The sequence below is a fragment of the Sus scrofa genome, chromosome 2 (assembly GCF_000003025.6).
Source record: "Sus scrofa isolate TJ Tabasco breed Duroc chromosome 2, Sscrofa11.1, whole genome shotgun sequence".
In the NCBI taxonomy this organism is placed as follows: Eukaryota; Metazoa; Chordata; class Mammalia; order Artiodactyla; family Suidae; genus Sus; species Sus scrofa.
The window spans coordinates 58470433-58484608 of record NC_010444.4 but is presented as its reverse complement, the minus strand read 5'-3'; the positions used below and the strand labels follow the sequence as shown (position 1 = coordinate 58484608).

The following is a 14176-nucleotide window of genomic DNA, read 5'->3' as shown; positions in this document are numbered from 1 at the left end:
TCTACATACATATGTGAGTGCCACATGACTTCATACGGTCACCTGGGTCTAAACAGGTAGTGCCTTAATGACTGTGATGACGTGTGGGGAAGCAATGGAAGGTTTTAAGGAGCTTTGGGAACATCTGCATTGACATGGTGTGGGGAGGCCATGGTCACCTAGTGAGGCCATGGTTACTGTGGCTGAGGGAGGACAGGCAAGGGCAGATTGGGGTCTGGAGGTCATGTTCCCCAGTGGATGTTTTGGGTTGATAGTGGAGACTGGCCAGCTCTGGTTGCCAGGGATGGGCTTGTGCGGCTGGCCTCACTGTTGGCTCCTTGGCCCTCATGGGGCTGGTTCTTTGCCTCTCTAGTCTGCCTAGTCATGCTTATCCTCACTCTGTGGGGATATAGGGTTAATGAGGCTCTGTGCCTTGGGGAGAGTAGGTACTTTGTCCTCTGGGGCTGACTTGGAACCAGAGCACCTTCTTGCTGTGCCTCTGCTCTGACTTCTTGTCTCAGGCATGCTGCTCTGCCTGCATCACCCCTGTGCCTTTAATGCTCAGCACAACCCATTCAGGCCACAGTTCCCTCCTGCTTTCAAGGATCACATAGTCCATATTTTCAGCTTTTGAGGCTGTCCTGTCTTTGTCACCACTACTCAACTCTGCCCTGTAGGTGAAAGCAGCCAAAGGTGGTGTAACCATTGGTGGGCTTGGCTGTATCTCAGGATAATCTTTCAGCAGAGGCCCAGGCAGTAGTTTGCTGACACCTGGCCTAGGTTAATCCTCTCTAACCAGTCATCACGTGTCAGAGGCGTGTTACCTCTATGCTTCCTTGATACAATCCACTGTTGCCCTGCCTTAGTTTTTCTCCCTTTCTCATAGGGCCAGCTGGGGAGTTTCTCTCCTTGACAATTAGCAGTGCAGTTGCTAAGACTGTCAGCATAGAGGGCCTAGGGTGATGGGGAGTGCTAATTTTGTGTGGAAAAAGTGGGCTTTATGGGTGGGAAAAGGTGAATGGTATCCTTGGTTTAATGGCTTAATGTCATGTTCCAAGACTGAATTGGACCTAGGGTGATAAATATTTGGGTGTAGACACAATTGAAGAATTTCAGAGATTGCACAAGTGATGGGTGAATGCAGATAATGGTAGGAGGAGACTAGAGATGTGCCGCTTCCATAGGGCCAGATCTTGGAAGGGATATGGGGCCCTCTGGGGGCTCTTGGAGAGCCCCGGCTTCCCCTTCGGGTGCTCATGGTCCCTGAGAGCTGTTCTTCGACTGGCCACAGGCACTGCAACTTGAGCCTCTCTGAGGAACTGGAGCTCCCTAGACAACAGCCAGTGTCTGGCCAGGGCCTCCTTCCCTTAAGTTAAAAGGGAGCCGACCTCACTTACCTGAGCTGGAGAGGGTGAAATGGCAACAATGGACTTCTGTTGCCTAGAGTGCGGTGACTGGATTTCATGTAAATCACCAGTCATTGCCTTCTCACTGAGAGTGCTCTCCCTCAGATTGGGAAATTGTTGTGTTTGGGTGGGTTGCAGATTCGGGGTTTTGTGTGTGTATGCATGTGAGTAGAGTACCCAGGTGCAGGGTCAAAGCCAAACCATAATGATTTATCAAGGGAGCAGAAGAGTCTCTTATGAGTTGGTAATTGTGTACTTAAGGGTTACTTGATACTGTTTTAAATGTATGGGTTGGAAATAAAAACAGTAAAAGCTCTCTAAACCCAGCCAATGCAGGGTAGATGGCAAAGCAGCCCTAATGATATATCAGTGAAAAGCGATTGCAGTTTACAGAAATGTTCCCAGTTCTGATGGTGCTAAGTGGTCTCTGCTCCTTTATGAATTTTGCACTAATTGTATCAAGGGGCTGTTGCTGTGTGAATTCCTCAGATTGGTTCCTTCTCCTTCAGTGTTAAATCTTCTCTGCTTATTCATTCTGTAAATACTTATTGAGCACCAGTATGTGTTGGACACTGTTGTAGGTGCTTGAAATGAAATCAGGTACCAGGCAGATGGACACCTCTTTCCTTGCAGCATTTATGTTCTTGCTGGGTGAGAAAGTCCATAGATAGGGTAGCTGTGTTTTGAGGAGGGGCCAAGGCTGTGGGAGAAATGGGGTAGGGTAAGCAGAGTGAGCCTCTTCAAAGGAGACATTTGAGCAGTGTTTTTGGGGGTTCACAGAGGAGTCCACCATCTAGGGGAGAATGATCAAGGCAAAGAGATCAGCTAGCACAAATGGTGTAGCACCTACCGTTAGAACAGCTGTTTATAGAAGTTTTTGAGAAATCATGTGGCGCTGAATATGGACTGGGAATTTGTTGACATTCAGGGATTATTGGTGGGTAGTTATGTTTTCTTTTCTTCTCTTTATTTCTTTGCTTTTTTTGCTTTTTATGGCCACACCCTCTGCATGAGGTTCCCAGGCTGGGGGATTAATCGAAGCTGCAGCCACAGCAAGGGGGATGGGGGGGAAGAGCAGGGATCCGAACCATGTCTGCAGCATACACCACAGCTCACAGCAACCTGGATCCCTGCTCCACTGAGCAAGGCCAGGGATCAAACCCGCGTCCTCAAGGATACTAGTCAGATTCATTTCCGCTGTGCCCAGCGGGAACTCCTGGTATTTCCATTTTCAAAGGTCATTTTCAACTTGGGATGCAAATTGAAGAATTGTTAAAATGATAGAGTATCTGGGATTTTGTTGAAAACATAAAAGGACCCCAGGGTGGAAGGGTGCCTGATGTGTTTTAGGCATGGCTAGGAGGCCAACATGGCTGGAGGAGTGTGGGCATACCTCTGAGGCCAGGAGACGATGGAGCTTAACTCTGAGTGAGTGCAGGGCCTTTGGAGGGGTTTGAGCTGAGAAGTGAAAGCAGGGAGTCCAGTTTGCAGACCTCTGTCCTCACAAGGGAGGGATGATGTGGCTGGTGGAGGTGTGAGAGGTGGTTGGACCCCAGATGTGTTTGTGGGCAAAATCAGTAGGATTTGCTGACGGACTGGATGACAGGTAGTCTGGTCAAGAAGGGCAACTCAAAGAGTTCCCATCGTGGTGCAGCGGAAACAAATCTGATTAGGAATGATGAGGTTGGAGTTCCCGTCGTGGCGCAGTGGTTAACGAATCCGACTAGGAACCATGAGGCTGCGGGTTCGGTCCCTGCCTTTGCTCAGTGGGTTAACGATCCGGCGTTGCCGTGAGCTGTGGTGTAGGTTGCAGACGCGGCTCGGATCCCGCGTTGCTGTGGCTCTGGCGTAGGCCGGTGGCTACAGCTCCAATTCGACCCCTAGCCTGGGAACCTCCATATGCCGCGGGAGTGGCCCAAGAAATAGCAACAACAACAACAACAACAACAACAAAAAGGACAAAAAGACAAAAGACAAAAAAATAAAAAATAAAAAAAATAAAGGAATGATGAGGTTGCAGGTTCAATCCCTGGCCTTGCTCAGTGGGTTAAGGATCTGGCGTTGCTGTGAGCTGTGGTGTGGATCGCAGATGCAGCTCAGATCTGGCGTTGCTTTTGCTGTGCCTTTGTGTAGGTCGGCAGCTGTAGCTCTGATTCGACCCCTAGTCTGGGAACCTCCATATGCTGCAGGAGCGGCACTAGAAAAGGCAGAAAGACCCCCCCCCCAAAAAAAAAAAACACAAAACAAAACTTCCTATGTATGCTGCCCCGAAATGCACTGTGTGCATTATGATAACAGATTAAAGTGACCTTCCTGGAGTTTCCACTGTGGTGTAGTGGGTTAAAGTTTTGCTTTGTCTCTGTGGCAGTGCTGGTTTGATTCCTGGTCTTGCACAGTGGGTTAAGGATCTGGTCTTCTCTGGCCCAGGAACTTGCATATGCTGCTGTTTCAGCCAAAAATAAATACATAAATAAAATGACCTCCTTGCAGTGTTAACACTTCAGAGAAATATTGTCCAGTATGTCTTGTGAATGGAATTAGGGTACTTGCGTCTTTGTCAAAAATCATGTCTGTCTGTGTATGGGTGTATTCTATTCATTTATCCACTTGTCTATCTTTACATCCATATCACACTCTCTTAGTTACTGTAATTTTATAATATTTCTTGAAATCAGGTTTGTTAAGTCTTCCAAATTTGTTCCTTCTTTTCAGTGTTTTACTGTTCTAGATGCTTTGCATTTCCATATAAATTTTGAAATTAATGAAAAAACTGCTTGTTTTTTCTGTAAAACATGTTAGCAGTTTCTAATTGAGGCTTTGAATCTATGGGTCAGTTTACTGGAGAATTGACACCTTCTGACCCATGGAAAAGTCGTGTTTCTATTTATTTATATTGTCTTTGATTTCTCTTAGTAATGAATGTCTTGCTGTAGTTTCAGGTTATAGTTCTTGCAAATTTTTTAAAATTAAAATTTTTATCCTCAAGTATTTCATGTTTATGCTAGTATTAATCATTTTTTTGGGGGGGTAAGGTATCTTTGGCACGTGGAAGTTCCCTGGCCTAGGGATCAAACCTGCCCTACAGTAGCAACTCAAGCCACAACCAGATCCTGGCTTAAGTAACAATGCCAGGTCCTTAACCAACTGTGCCACCAGGAAACTCTCCAATTTTTTTTTAGTGCTTTAAGTTCACTGTGTAGAAATATTGCTGACTTCTTTATATTGACCTTGATCCCAAAGACAAGTGCTTGGAAAATCCAGGGTGCCCACTTGAGGCTTACCCCTCTGTGGCAGAGAGAGGCCTCGGGCTCCAGAGGATTAATGGCACCTGCTGCATTTCCTGGCATGAATGGGACCAAAATGAGTGGTAGAAAGAGCCCCTCTCCCTAGGAGCTAGCCCTGGTGATGGCTGCAGCCAGCCCTGGGTCTTACTGAGGGTGATGCTGTGTGTTCCTTGGTACCCAAGGTTCTTTCCATAGAGTTCACTGATATTTGCTTGTTTTGCAAGTTCCCCTGTGTTTACTTCACCATCCACGAGCTGTGAATTGTTGTGAGTTCCCGTCGTGGCTCAGTGGTAACAAATCTGACTAGTATCCATGAGGACGTGGGCTCAATCCCTGGACTCGCTCAGTGGATTAAGGATCTGGTGTTGCTGTGAACTGTAGTCTAGGCTGGCAGCTGCAACTCTGATTTGACCCCTTCCCTGGGAACTTCCATATGCTGCAGGTGTGGCCCTAAAAAGCAAAAAAAAAAAAAAAAAAAAAAAAAAAAAGGTTTCATATCAGAGCAAGCTCCTGGAAGTCATGTGGGTGCAAGGAATGACAACAGAAGTGATACCGATGGTATTCGGCAAGCTACAACTGACAGCTGCCTGGGAGTCTGAGATTTGGCAGGTTCACTAGGTTCAGCTTCTATGCCCAGAGCCCCAGACATCTCATGTCACAGAAGAGGGGAAGTCCTGGGGCCATGCTTTTTCTGTGACTCTGGGAGAGTTCCTGATCATTCTTTAGCCTTGGTTTTCCTGTCTATGTAACAGGCAGCCACTTCCTCCCTGGGCAGTGTAAGCCCTTTGAAGATGACCCCTGGGTGAAGCTTCAGTTTCCCTGTGGTGGTAAAGCTGCTTCTATGTGGGAGGTGAAGTTTGTCTGTTCCCAATCACCTCATGCCCTTGGCTTCTTTAGGGCAAACCCTGCACTACCTGAAATTGTGGGTGATTTCCTTGTGTGTTAGGGGGTGGGCACTGGGGGAGGGGAGAGGTCATATCTGGAGAGGGATACCTGGGTGACTCGGGCAGATTCCTGAATATCAGGACATGTCAGGTCCCCTGTCTGTAAAATGGGGATAATTGTATAACTTACCCTTAGATTTCCTGGAGGTTCAAAGAGGTACTGAATTTTAGCAGAGTACGTGGAACTCACTACTAAACATCTATTAAATGCTAGTATTTCTGTTTTTGCTGTTAATGTCATTACTATTATAATCAAAACCTTGAACCATTTTCTGTGTATTCAGAATGTTGGCATGTGGTTGTGAACCACCTGTTGTCTCCATCCCTGTTGCTAAAGATGGAATCTTTAGTGTCTAGGATGTTAGTGTTTATTGGTTAGCACCTTATTGGGTCATACATCAGAGACTGGTGGAAATTGATTTCCTCAGCTTGCCCTCCTGTGGAAGGTAACAGAGGCAGGGCTCTGGTTGAAATCTAGAATTCCACTATGTAAATCCAGGGATTGGAGACATTTAAAATTAAAATCCCAGGCAGCTGTCAGTTGTAGCTTGCTGAATACTGTATGTTCTAGAAACTTTCCTTGGAAACTCAGTGTTTCTTCCTCTGTTTTTTGCTTTAGGTTGGCCAGTACATTGACAGAAGTTGCCTTTTGACATAGCTCCCACAATGGCCGGCTGGTAGGACCACCTTCCCATGCCCAGAAGCCAGGTGAGTTCTTAGAGTCTGGTATCTGTGGAACAGAGGCCTCATTCAGATCCTTGGACATTTGAAACAGAGCCCTACTTCAGAAGCTGATGGTCAGCTTCTAGAGGAGAAGGAGGAGGTTAATTCCCCCTGGGATTGCACGCTGGGCTGTCTCCACAGGGTTGCCACACCTTACCTTCTCCAGGAATGCTGCTTGCTCTCCCCTTGCATCTCAGAATCTGTCTCACTCGTTTGAAAAGCCCAGGCCCAAGTAGAATGAGCTGTTCTCTGTGATGACTGGGGCAGTGGATAATCCTGGCTGGGTGGCCTTTGTCCTCTGGCTGTTCTTGTGATTTCCCAGTGCTGGTTGAAATGGTTAGAATGTATCTTTTTTTTTCCTTTTTTTCTCTCACTTTTTAAAAAGGGCTGCATCCTCCCACATAGGGGTCGAATCGGAGCAGTAGCTCCCAGCCTGTGCTACAGCCACAGCAACACAGGATCTGAGCTGTGTCTGTGACTTACACCAGAGCTCACAGCAGTGCTGGAGCAAGGCCAGGGCTCAAACCCGCATCCTCATGGATACTGGTTGGATTCGTTTCCCTTTCGCCACAACGGAAACTCCAGACTTTATCCTTCACCGCCATCTTTGGTGCAGGGCCCTGGCACCAGTGCTTGGATCTGATTGCCTTCATTCTACTCTGCCTGTGCAGGAGCTGAACTATCCCCCCCACTGCTTAGGGTTCTCAGATGGAGACTGTCCAGGGCTTTTGGGACCTAGTAGGGCAGAGCCCAACACCCAGGTGGGGTTTTGTCTTTTACTATCAGGGCCCAGCCAGTGATATTTTGGGCCAGGGCTGCCTACCTGGAAAAAAATGTACGCCTGAGAGACGTCTTAGACCACAGAGACAGCTTGGAGGCCTCCTCAGTAGGTTAGCTGCTGCCTCTTAAGATCAGCTGGCTTGGTGACTTTTCAAGGGGTGTATTCCTTTCTAACAGTGTCACAGCTGCATGGGCTAAGAACTGGCTGCTTGGACTCACCTGCTGGGCTGAGTACAAATATATGACAAGGGTTGAGGGTCAGTTTATGAGGTTTCTTATCTGCATATAGCAAGAAAGTATGGAAATGGTCAGTTAATCCTGGTGTCAGGAAAATATTTCTAGAATGTTTCCTAACAAAATAGTGATTAATTTTTTTAATTGAGGCAATTTGCATACTATATAATTCACTCATTTATAGTATACAGTTGAGTGATGTTTTTGTATATTCAAGAGTTGTGCAACTATTACCTCTCTAGTTCCAGAATACTTTCGTCACCCCAAAAAGAAACCCCATACACATTAGCAGTCCCTCTTCCTCAGCCCCTGGCAGCCATTAATCTACTTTCTATCTCTATTGATTTGCCTGTTCTGGACACTGCATGTCAGTAGAATCATACAGTCCGTGTGACCATGTGTGTCTGGCTTCTCATTCTCAGCATGTTTTCAAGTTTCATCCACTTTGTAGTGTGAGTCAGTGCTTCATCAGTTTTTATGGCTAAGTAATATTCCATTACATGGATAGACCACATTTAGTTTATCCATTCATCTGGGATAAATTTGGGCTGTTTCCACCTTTTGTAATTATGAATAGTACTGTGAACATTTATATACACAAATTTGTGCAGATGCATCATTCCTTTGGAAATAATACCTAGGAGTGAGGGGTTCCTGGCGGATCAGTGGTTAATGAACCCAGCTAGCATCCATGAAGACGTGGGTTTGATCCCTGGCCTCACTCAGTGGGTTAAGGATCTGGCATAGCTGTGGCTGTGGTGTAGGCTGGCTGCTACAGCTCTGATTTGACCCCTAGCATGGGATCCTCCATATGCCATGGGTGTGGCCCTAAGAAGACAGACAGAAAGAAAGAAATATACCTAGGAGTGGTATTATTGGGTAATGGGTCTTTAATATTCTGAGGAACTGCCAGACTGTTGTCATTGTGACTGCACCATTTTATGTCCTTCTCAGTCCTACCCTAGGCCCTCAGAGTTTTTTGGAGACAAAAATGACTCAAAGTCTGTGCTGGTTTCCTAGAATTAGTTGAGGACCATTGGTGTTGATGGTACCCTTTGCCTGGTGCTAATGGCAGCATGCAGTGGGTTAGCCACCTAGAGAGTGGCTTTAGTGTTTGGCTGTCAGCAGACTCTCTTTAGACATTAGCGTTTAAAAATCTTGGAACTTTACATTGGGAGAAGGTTTATCTGCAGCCCTGTGGAATGAGTAACTATCCGTTGTCCAACAGCCCAGAGAATTGTCTGATAGCATTGGGGCCGGCTTAGGGTTCTCTGAGGTCCTGGGTAGCTAGATACCCCAGGCTGGGTACCCCAGCCACTGCCTGGTCCTTCGTTAACTAAGATGTACATGGTCCAAGCAATAAATACTTGATGAATGAATGAATAAAATTTCCTCTTTTTCTGTCACAGGGCCAGCAAAGAAGACATAGCTGTAACATTACAAAGCAGTCAGTTTGGGGGTTCAGGAGGGAATTTGTGTATGCCATCTTGGCTGTTCTATCTGCCCTGCCTCTCTGAACCCAGTAGTTGAAGGGAGCTTGGTGGAAAAGGTTGGAATGTGAATGGTTGTGGCAGGAGATGGTCCACATCAGACACCCTTGAGCAATTATTATTTAAAGATGTATAAATATGCCAGCTTCTGTACTTTTTGTTTTGGGTGTAAGTCAGCCCAGAAAATCATTGATTGTTCCACTTTTCAGTTTAACCATAGCCTATGATTACCGGGGGCTCCCCCTTCCTGCTACCCAAGGCTCAGTGGGCACAGAGAGGAGCAAGGCAGGAAGAGGGCTAGGTCCTTGAGAGTCTTGAGGCATCTATATAGCCTCTACACAACGTCCATGTTGTATGTGGTTGTTGGCGTGCACACTGAGGGCAAGGCTGGCTGCCTGTTTGGGCTAATGGAAGTGGTGTCCGCCTTTGAATTTTACCTGTCAAGGGGCCTGTTCACTCAGCAGCTACATATATACTCATGTGCCAAGAGACTGGCCTTGTGTTCAGTGTTGAAGATCGAAAATGACCTACAAAAATGTGCTACAGCCACAGCAATGCCAGTCTGAGCTGCGTCTGCGACCTATACCACAGTTCATGGCAACTCCGAGCAAGGCTAGGGCTCAAACCTGAAACCTCATGGTTCCTAGTCGGATTTGTTTCCGCTGCACCACAACAGGAACTCAGTGTATTTGTTTTTATTTTTATTTTTTTAGCCTTTTTTTTTTTTTTTCTTCTAAATTAGGGCTGCACCTGTGGCGTATGGAAGTTCCCAGGCTAGGGGTCAAATTGGAGTTGTAGCTGCCAGCCTACATCACAGGCACAGCAACTCGGGATCCAGGCTGCATTTGTGACCTATACCATAGCTCACGCAATTCCAGAATCCCTGCTGAAGGTTTTCATTTTAAACTATTGTAAATAGTGCTGCTTTTTAACATTTGTGTACAAGTTCTTGTTGCAGTGTCTCTCGGATATATAAGTAGGAGTAGAATTGCTGAGTCATATGGTAATTTTGTATTTTACTTTTTGAGAAACTGCCAGACTGTTTTCCACATCATTGCACCATTTTACATTCCCACCAGCAATGTATGGTGGTTCCAATTTTTCCACATCATCAACACTTATTTTCCTGTTTTTTGTTGTTGTTGTTGTTGTTGTTTTTAAATAGTCTTCCTAGTAGGTGTGGTTTTAATTTGCATTTCCCTAATGACTAATGCTGCTGACCCTCTTCTCCTATGCTTATTGGCTGTTTGTATGTCTTTGGAGAAATGTCTTTTCAAGTTCTTTGCCCTTTTTTTTTTTCTTTTCTTTTTAGGGCTGCACCCGCAGCATATGGAGGTTCCTGGGCTAAGGGTTGAATCGAAGCTGTAGCTGCTGGCCTATGCCACAGCAAAACCGGATCCATAACCCACTGAGCAAGGCCAGGGATTGAACCTTCATCCTCATGGATGCTAGTCAGATTCGTTGACACCGAGCCACTATTGGGAACTCCTGCCCATTTTTTTTTTTTTTTTTTCCTTTTATCTTTTGTCCTTTTAGGGCCGCACCCTCAACATATGGAAGGTCCCAGGCTAGGGGTCGAACCGGAGCTATAGCTGCCAGCAATGCCAGATACTTAACCCACTGAGCAAGGCCAGGGATCGAACCTGAAACCTCATGGTTCCTAGTCTGATGCATTTTCTGCTGTGCCTATGGGAACTCTCCCCATTTTTTTTTTAAATTGGGTTTGTTAAGTGTTCTTCTTCTTTCTTTTCTTTTTATGGCCACACTTATGGCACATGGAAGTTGAATCAGAGCTGCAGCTGCTGGCCTACATCACAGCTGCAGCAGTGCAGGATCTGAGCCATATTTGCGCTTACACTGCAGCTTGCGGCAACACTGGATCCTTGACCCACTTAGCGAGGCCAAGGATCAAACCTGAGTTCTCATGGATACTAGTTGGGTTACCGCTGAGCCACATCTTGAACTCCAAGTTGTAAGTGTTCTTTCTGGACACCAGACCCTTGTCAGAGATGTGATTTCAAATATTTTTTTATCATTCTGTGGGGTTGTCACTCTTTTTCACAGAAGAATTAATTTTAATGAAGTCCAGTTTATCTTTTTTCTTTCGTTGTTATTGGGCTTTTGGTGTTACACCTAAGAATCTGTTACCAAATCAAAGGCCATAATTTACCCTCATATTGCCTTCTAAGAGTTTTGTAAGTTTAGATTTTAGTAGTTAGGTCTTTGACCCATTTTGAGATAATTTTTGTATGTGGTTAGAAGTTAAGGTTTTGTTTATTTTTTTTTTTTTCCTTACATTTTCTGTTTACATGAAGACATTTTGGCTTACTTAACCAGGAAGGGGCTGCCATAGCTGGGAGTTTTGAAAGTACTTATCTGTTTAACAAATATGTATTGAACACCTATACCGTCATGGGCTCTGGGACTGTAGTACTGAACAAAGAGATGTTTTCTGTTTTTGTTGGGGGAGATGAATAAGTAGAATGTTAAGTGGTGATGAAATGGGAAGGGAGGTAGAGATCCACTGAAGGGCCTGTGTGGAGGGGAAATAAATGTCACTTTGATGTTTTGGCTGAAATCGGAAGAAAGAGAGTGATTGTGTGTGTGTCTACCTTCCAGGTAGAGGGAGTAGCAAGTACAAAGGTCCTGAGGTGGGAGTGAACTTGGCTTTCAGAGGAGTAGCTAGGATATCATTGTGGCTAGAGCTGAGAGAATGAAGTCCAGGGGTAGGGGGACATGTGGGAGATGACAATAGACAGGTTAGAGAGGCTGGCAGGGCCTTGGCTGGGGTGAGGCGTCATTTTTACCTTGAGTAGCATGCTTTATAAAATGACTACTCATGTGATACCCTCCAAGTCAGCTTGGCTATTTTGCCTGGAGGTTGCTGTAGGTGTCTATACCCAGAACAAATGCCTGACAAAGGGAAAGATTTCCACTTACAGGGTGGAGGAGAAAAGTAGGATTTCTTTTTTTCTTGGCTGCACCTATGGCATGTGTAAGTTCCCCAGCCAGGGATCAAACCTGTGCCACAGCAGTGACCCAAGCTGCTGCAGTGACAACACTGGATCCTGAACCCAGTGCTCCACAAGAGAACTCCAAGAATTAGGATTTCAATTCCAGGTCTCACAACTCTGCAGGAAGAGCTGCAAGAACTGTTCATCAGTAGGAACTGTTTCTTAGGCCTATGGGCTTCATTGAGACCAGAAACTTAGTTTAGTCCTAGATGTAGGCTTCCCTGATGCCGCTGATCCTTTTGGGGCAGTCACTGGTTCTTTCCCCACTGGACATGCTTGACAAAGGAGTCTAGGAAAGGCCTCTAGGCGATGGCGTCACCACATTGTTGGGTGTCCTGATAAAAATTACAAAAGATGCACTTTGGTTTCTCCTACTTTACACTCACATTCCCTCCCAGGAATGGTGAAGGCTTTTCTGGCCCTTCCTGGAATTTGCTATGCAAACCTCCCTGCCATTTCCAGCTCAATGGAGCTGGTGGTCAGGGCTGCGTCCTGGAGGGGTCCTGGGGAGGCAGCCCTGGAAGGGTTAAGGCTTCCCATTTTGTGATGTGGCACTCGATGGGCTTGTTGCAGATTATATAGAAATTTTAGGCATAACCTTTGTGGGCCAAGGAGGCTCAGCTGGGAGGCAGCTGGGAGCTGGGAAAGGACAGAGGACTGGCCCTTTCCAGTGGGAGGGAAACTCGGCCAACCATCCCTCACAGTGACATTCTGCACCAAAGTTCCCCTGGTCACCATTTCCCTGTGGACATGTTATATTGTTCAGAGTTCCCTCCACAGGTGGGTGGCACCTTTATTTCTATATCGTGCTTTCTGGCAACATCTGTTTTTCTCTCTAGGGCCTCAGGGGTTGGGCTTTGGACTCAGGCCCCAGCCATTAGAGACTCAGCCACTCATTTGGGGCCACTTCCAGGTGGGCAGCATTGGGTGCTTACTGAACACTTATGAGAAAATAGACACAAAATCTAAGTCCTTATCTCTAAAGTGAGCCCGGGGGTGCCATCAGCAGTTTTAAAAAAATACTTGCTGCTAGTCTGTCCCCTTCTTAAAGTGTGATCCTTTTAGGTGTACTTTGTCCTACTGTGGGCTTTGACGTGGAGGTGTAGATACGTGTCTCACGTCACAGGGAAGGGGCATGTAGAGGCCACGGCATGGGGCTGAGTTGCAGACACACCTTAGTGGGATCTGTGCGGCCTGTCTGCTCAGTGGTATTCCTTCTTTCAGAAGTTTTTAGGAGATTGTGTCTGGGGGAAGATAAAAGCATACTCCCTACACCAGCATCCCAAACAGGATCTGTGCATCTTTCTCTAGCTGCTCCACCCCCGTGACTCAGGGAGGGAGGATGGTTGTTGAGGTCTAGGGACTTGGCTCTCTCAGGTCTGGCCTTGCATGTCCTCTGGGTGAGTTTGAGTGGCTGGGTGTGCCACCAGAAGGCTGGTTGTTACTTTAGCATGAACTTCATTGAAGGCAGTGACCATTGATTTTTCTAGAGATGACTTGTCCCCAGGCCTACTGTTCCCACAAGTGGTACTACACTGAGATGCTGTCAATGCCTTTTTCCACTGAGTAGGTCTACATGGGATTTGCCTTTGGGAATTTGAAGGCCATTAAGATTTTATTTTGGAAGCGTTGATGGTGACTGTGTTAAAGTTGCTGCTTTCTAGATTAATTTTTTTAAATATATCCCCCAAAAGCATTATTTTAGAGGCTGTGTTTATTTACATGTCCTCCACCTTAAAAAAAAAAAAATCAAATTGTAAATGTGTGTTTATTTATAAATGTAAAAGCCTGAGGTGCTGTGTGTGTGTGTGTGTGTGTGTGTGTGTGTGTGTGTGTGTAACTCTTTTCAGTCTTTTTTTTTTTTTTTTTTGGCTGTACCTGAAGCATGTAGAAGTTCCCAGGCCAGGGGATGGAACATGGAACCTGTACCTACAGCAGTGACAACACCAGGTCCTTAACCTGCTGTGCCACAAAGAACTCCCTCTTTTCAGTCCTAACAATCTACATACCTACCTATCTGAGTGGTTCCTTTTCTTTCTTTTTCTTGGCTGTCATGTGGAAGTTCCCAGGCCAGGGATCAGCCTGAGGCCTGCAATGATGACATTGGATCCTTAACCTGCTGCACCACATGTGAACTTTTCTGGGTGGTTTTTGAACCAAGGACTGAAGATGACCTGATAGGATGACTGTCTTGGTCTGACTTTACCTACATGACTTCTCTGGGTGGTGATGGCCTTATGTTTAATGGATCATTAGCATTTCATATTGAGTGTGGCATTTGGGACACTTGGCATGATAGAAGTACCCTTTTAGGAGGAGGCT

The 14176-nt window shown here is 46.0% G+C and overlaps 1 protein-coding gene across 6 annotated transcripts in view; it reads left to right on the top strand.

The window, feature by feature from the left end:
• The window catches only part of GATAD2A (GATA zinc finger domain containing 2A), a 101560-nt gene that overhangs the window by 32700 nt on the left and 54684 nt on the right, over window positions 1-14176 (top strand). For all 6 annotated transcript variants that reach the window (XM_021083423.1, XM_021083427.1, XM_021083424.1 and 3 more), the window contains one exon: window positions 6233-6321. In XM_021083423.1, coding sequence (XP_020939082.1) covers window positions 6307-6321 — 15 coding nt within the window. In that variant the 5' untranslated portion in view covers window positions 6233-6306. Of the gene's footprint in view, window positions 1-6232; window positions 6322-14176 lie in introns of those variants that run through there.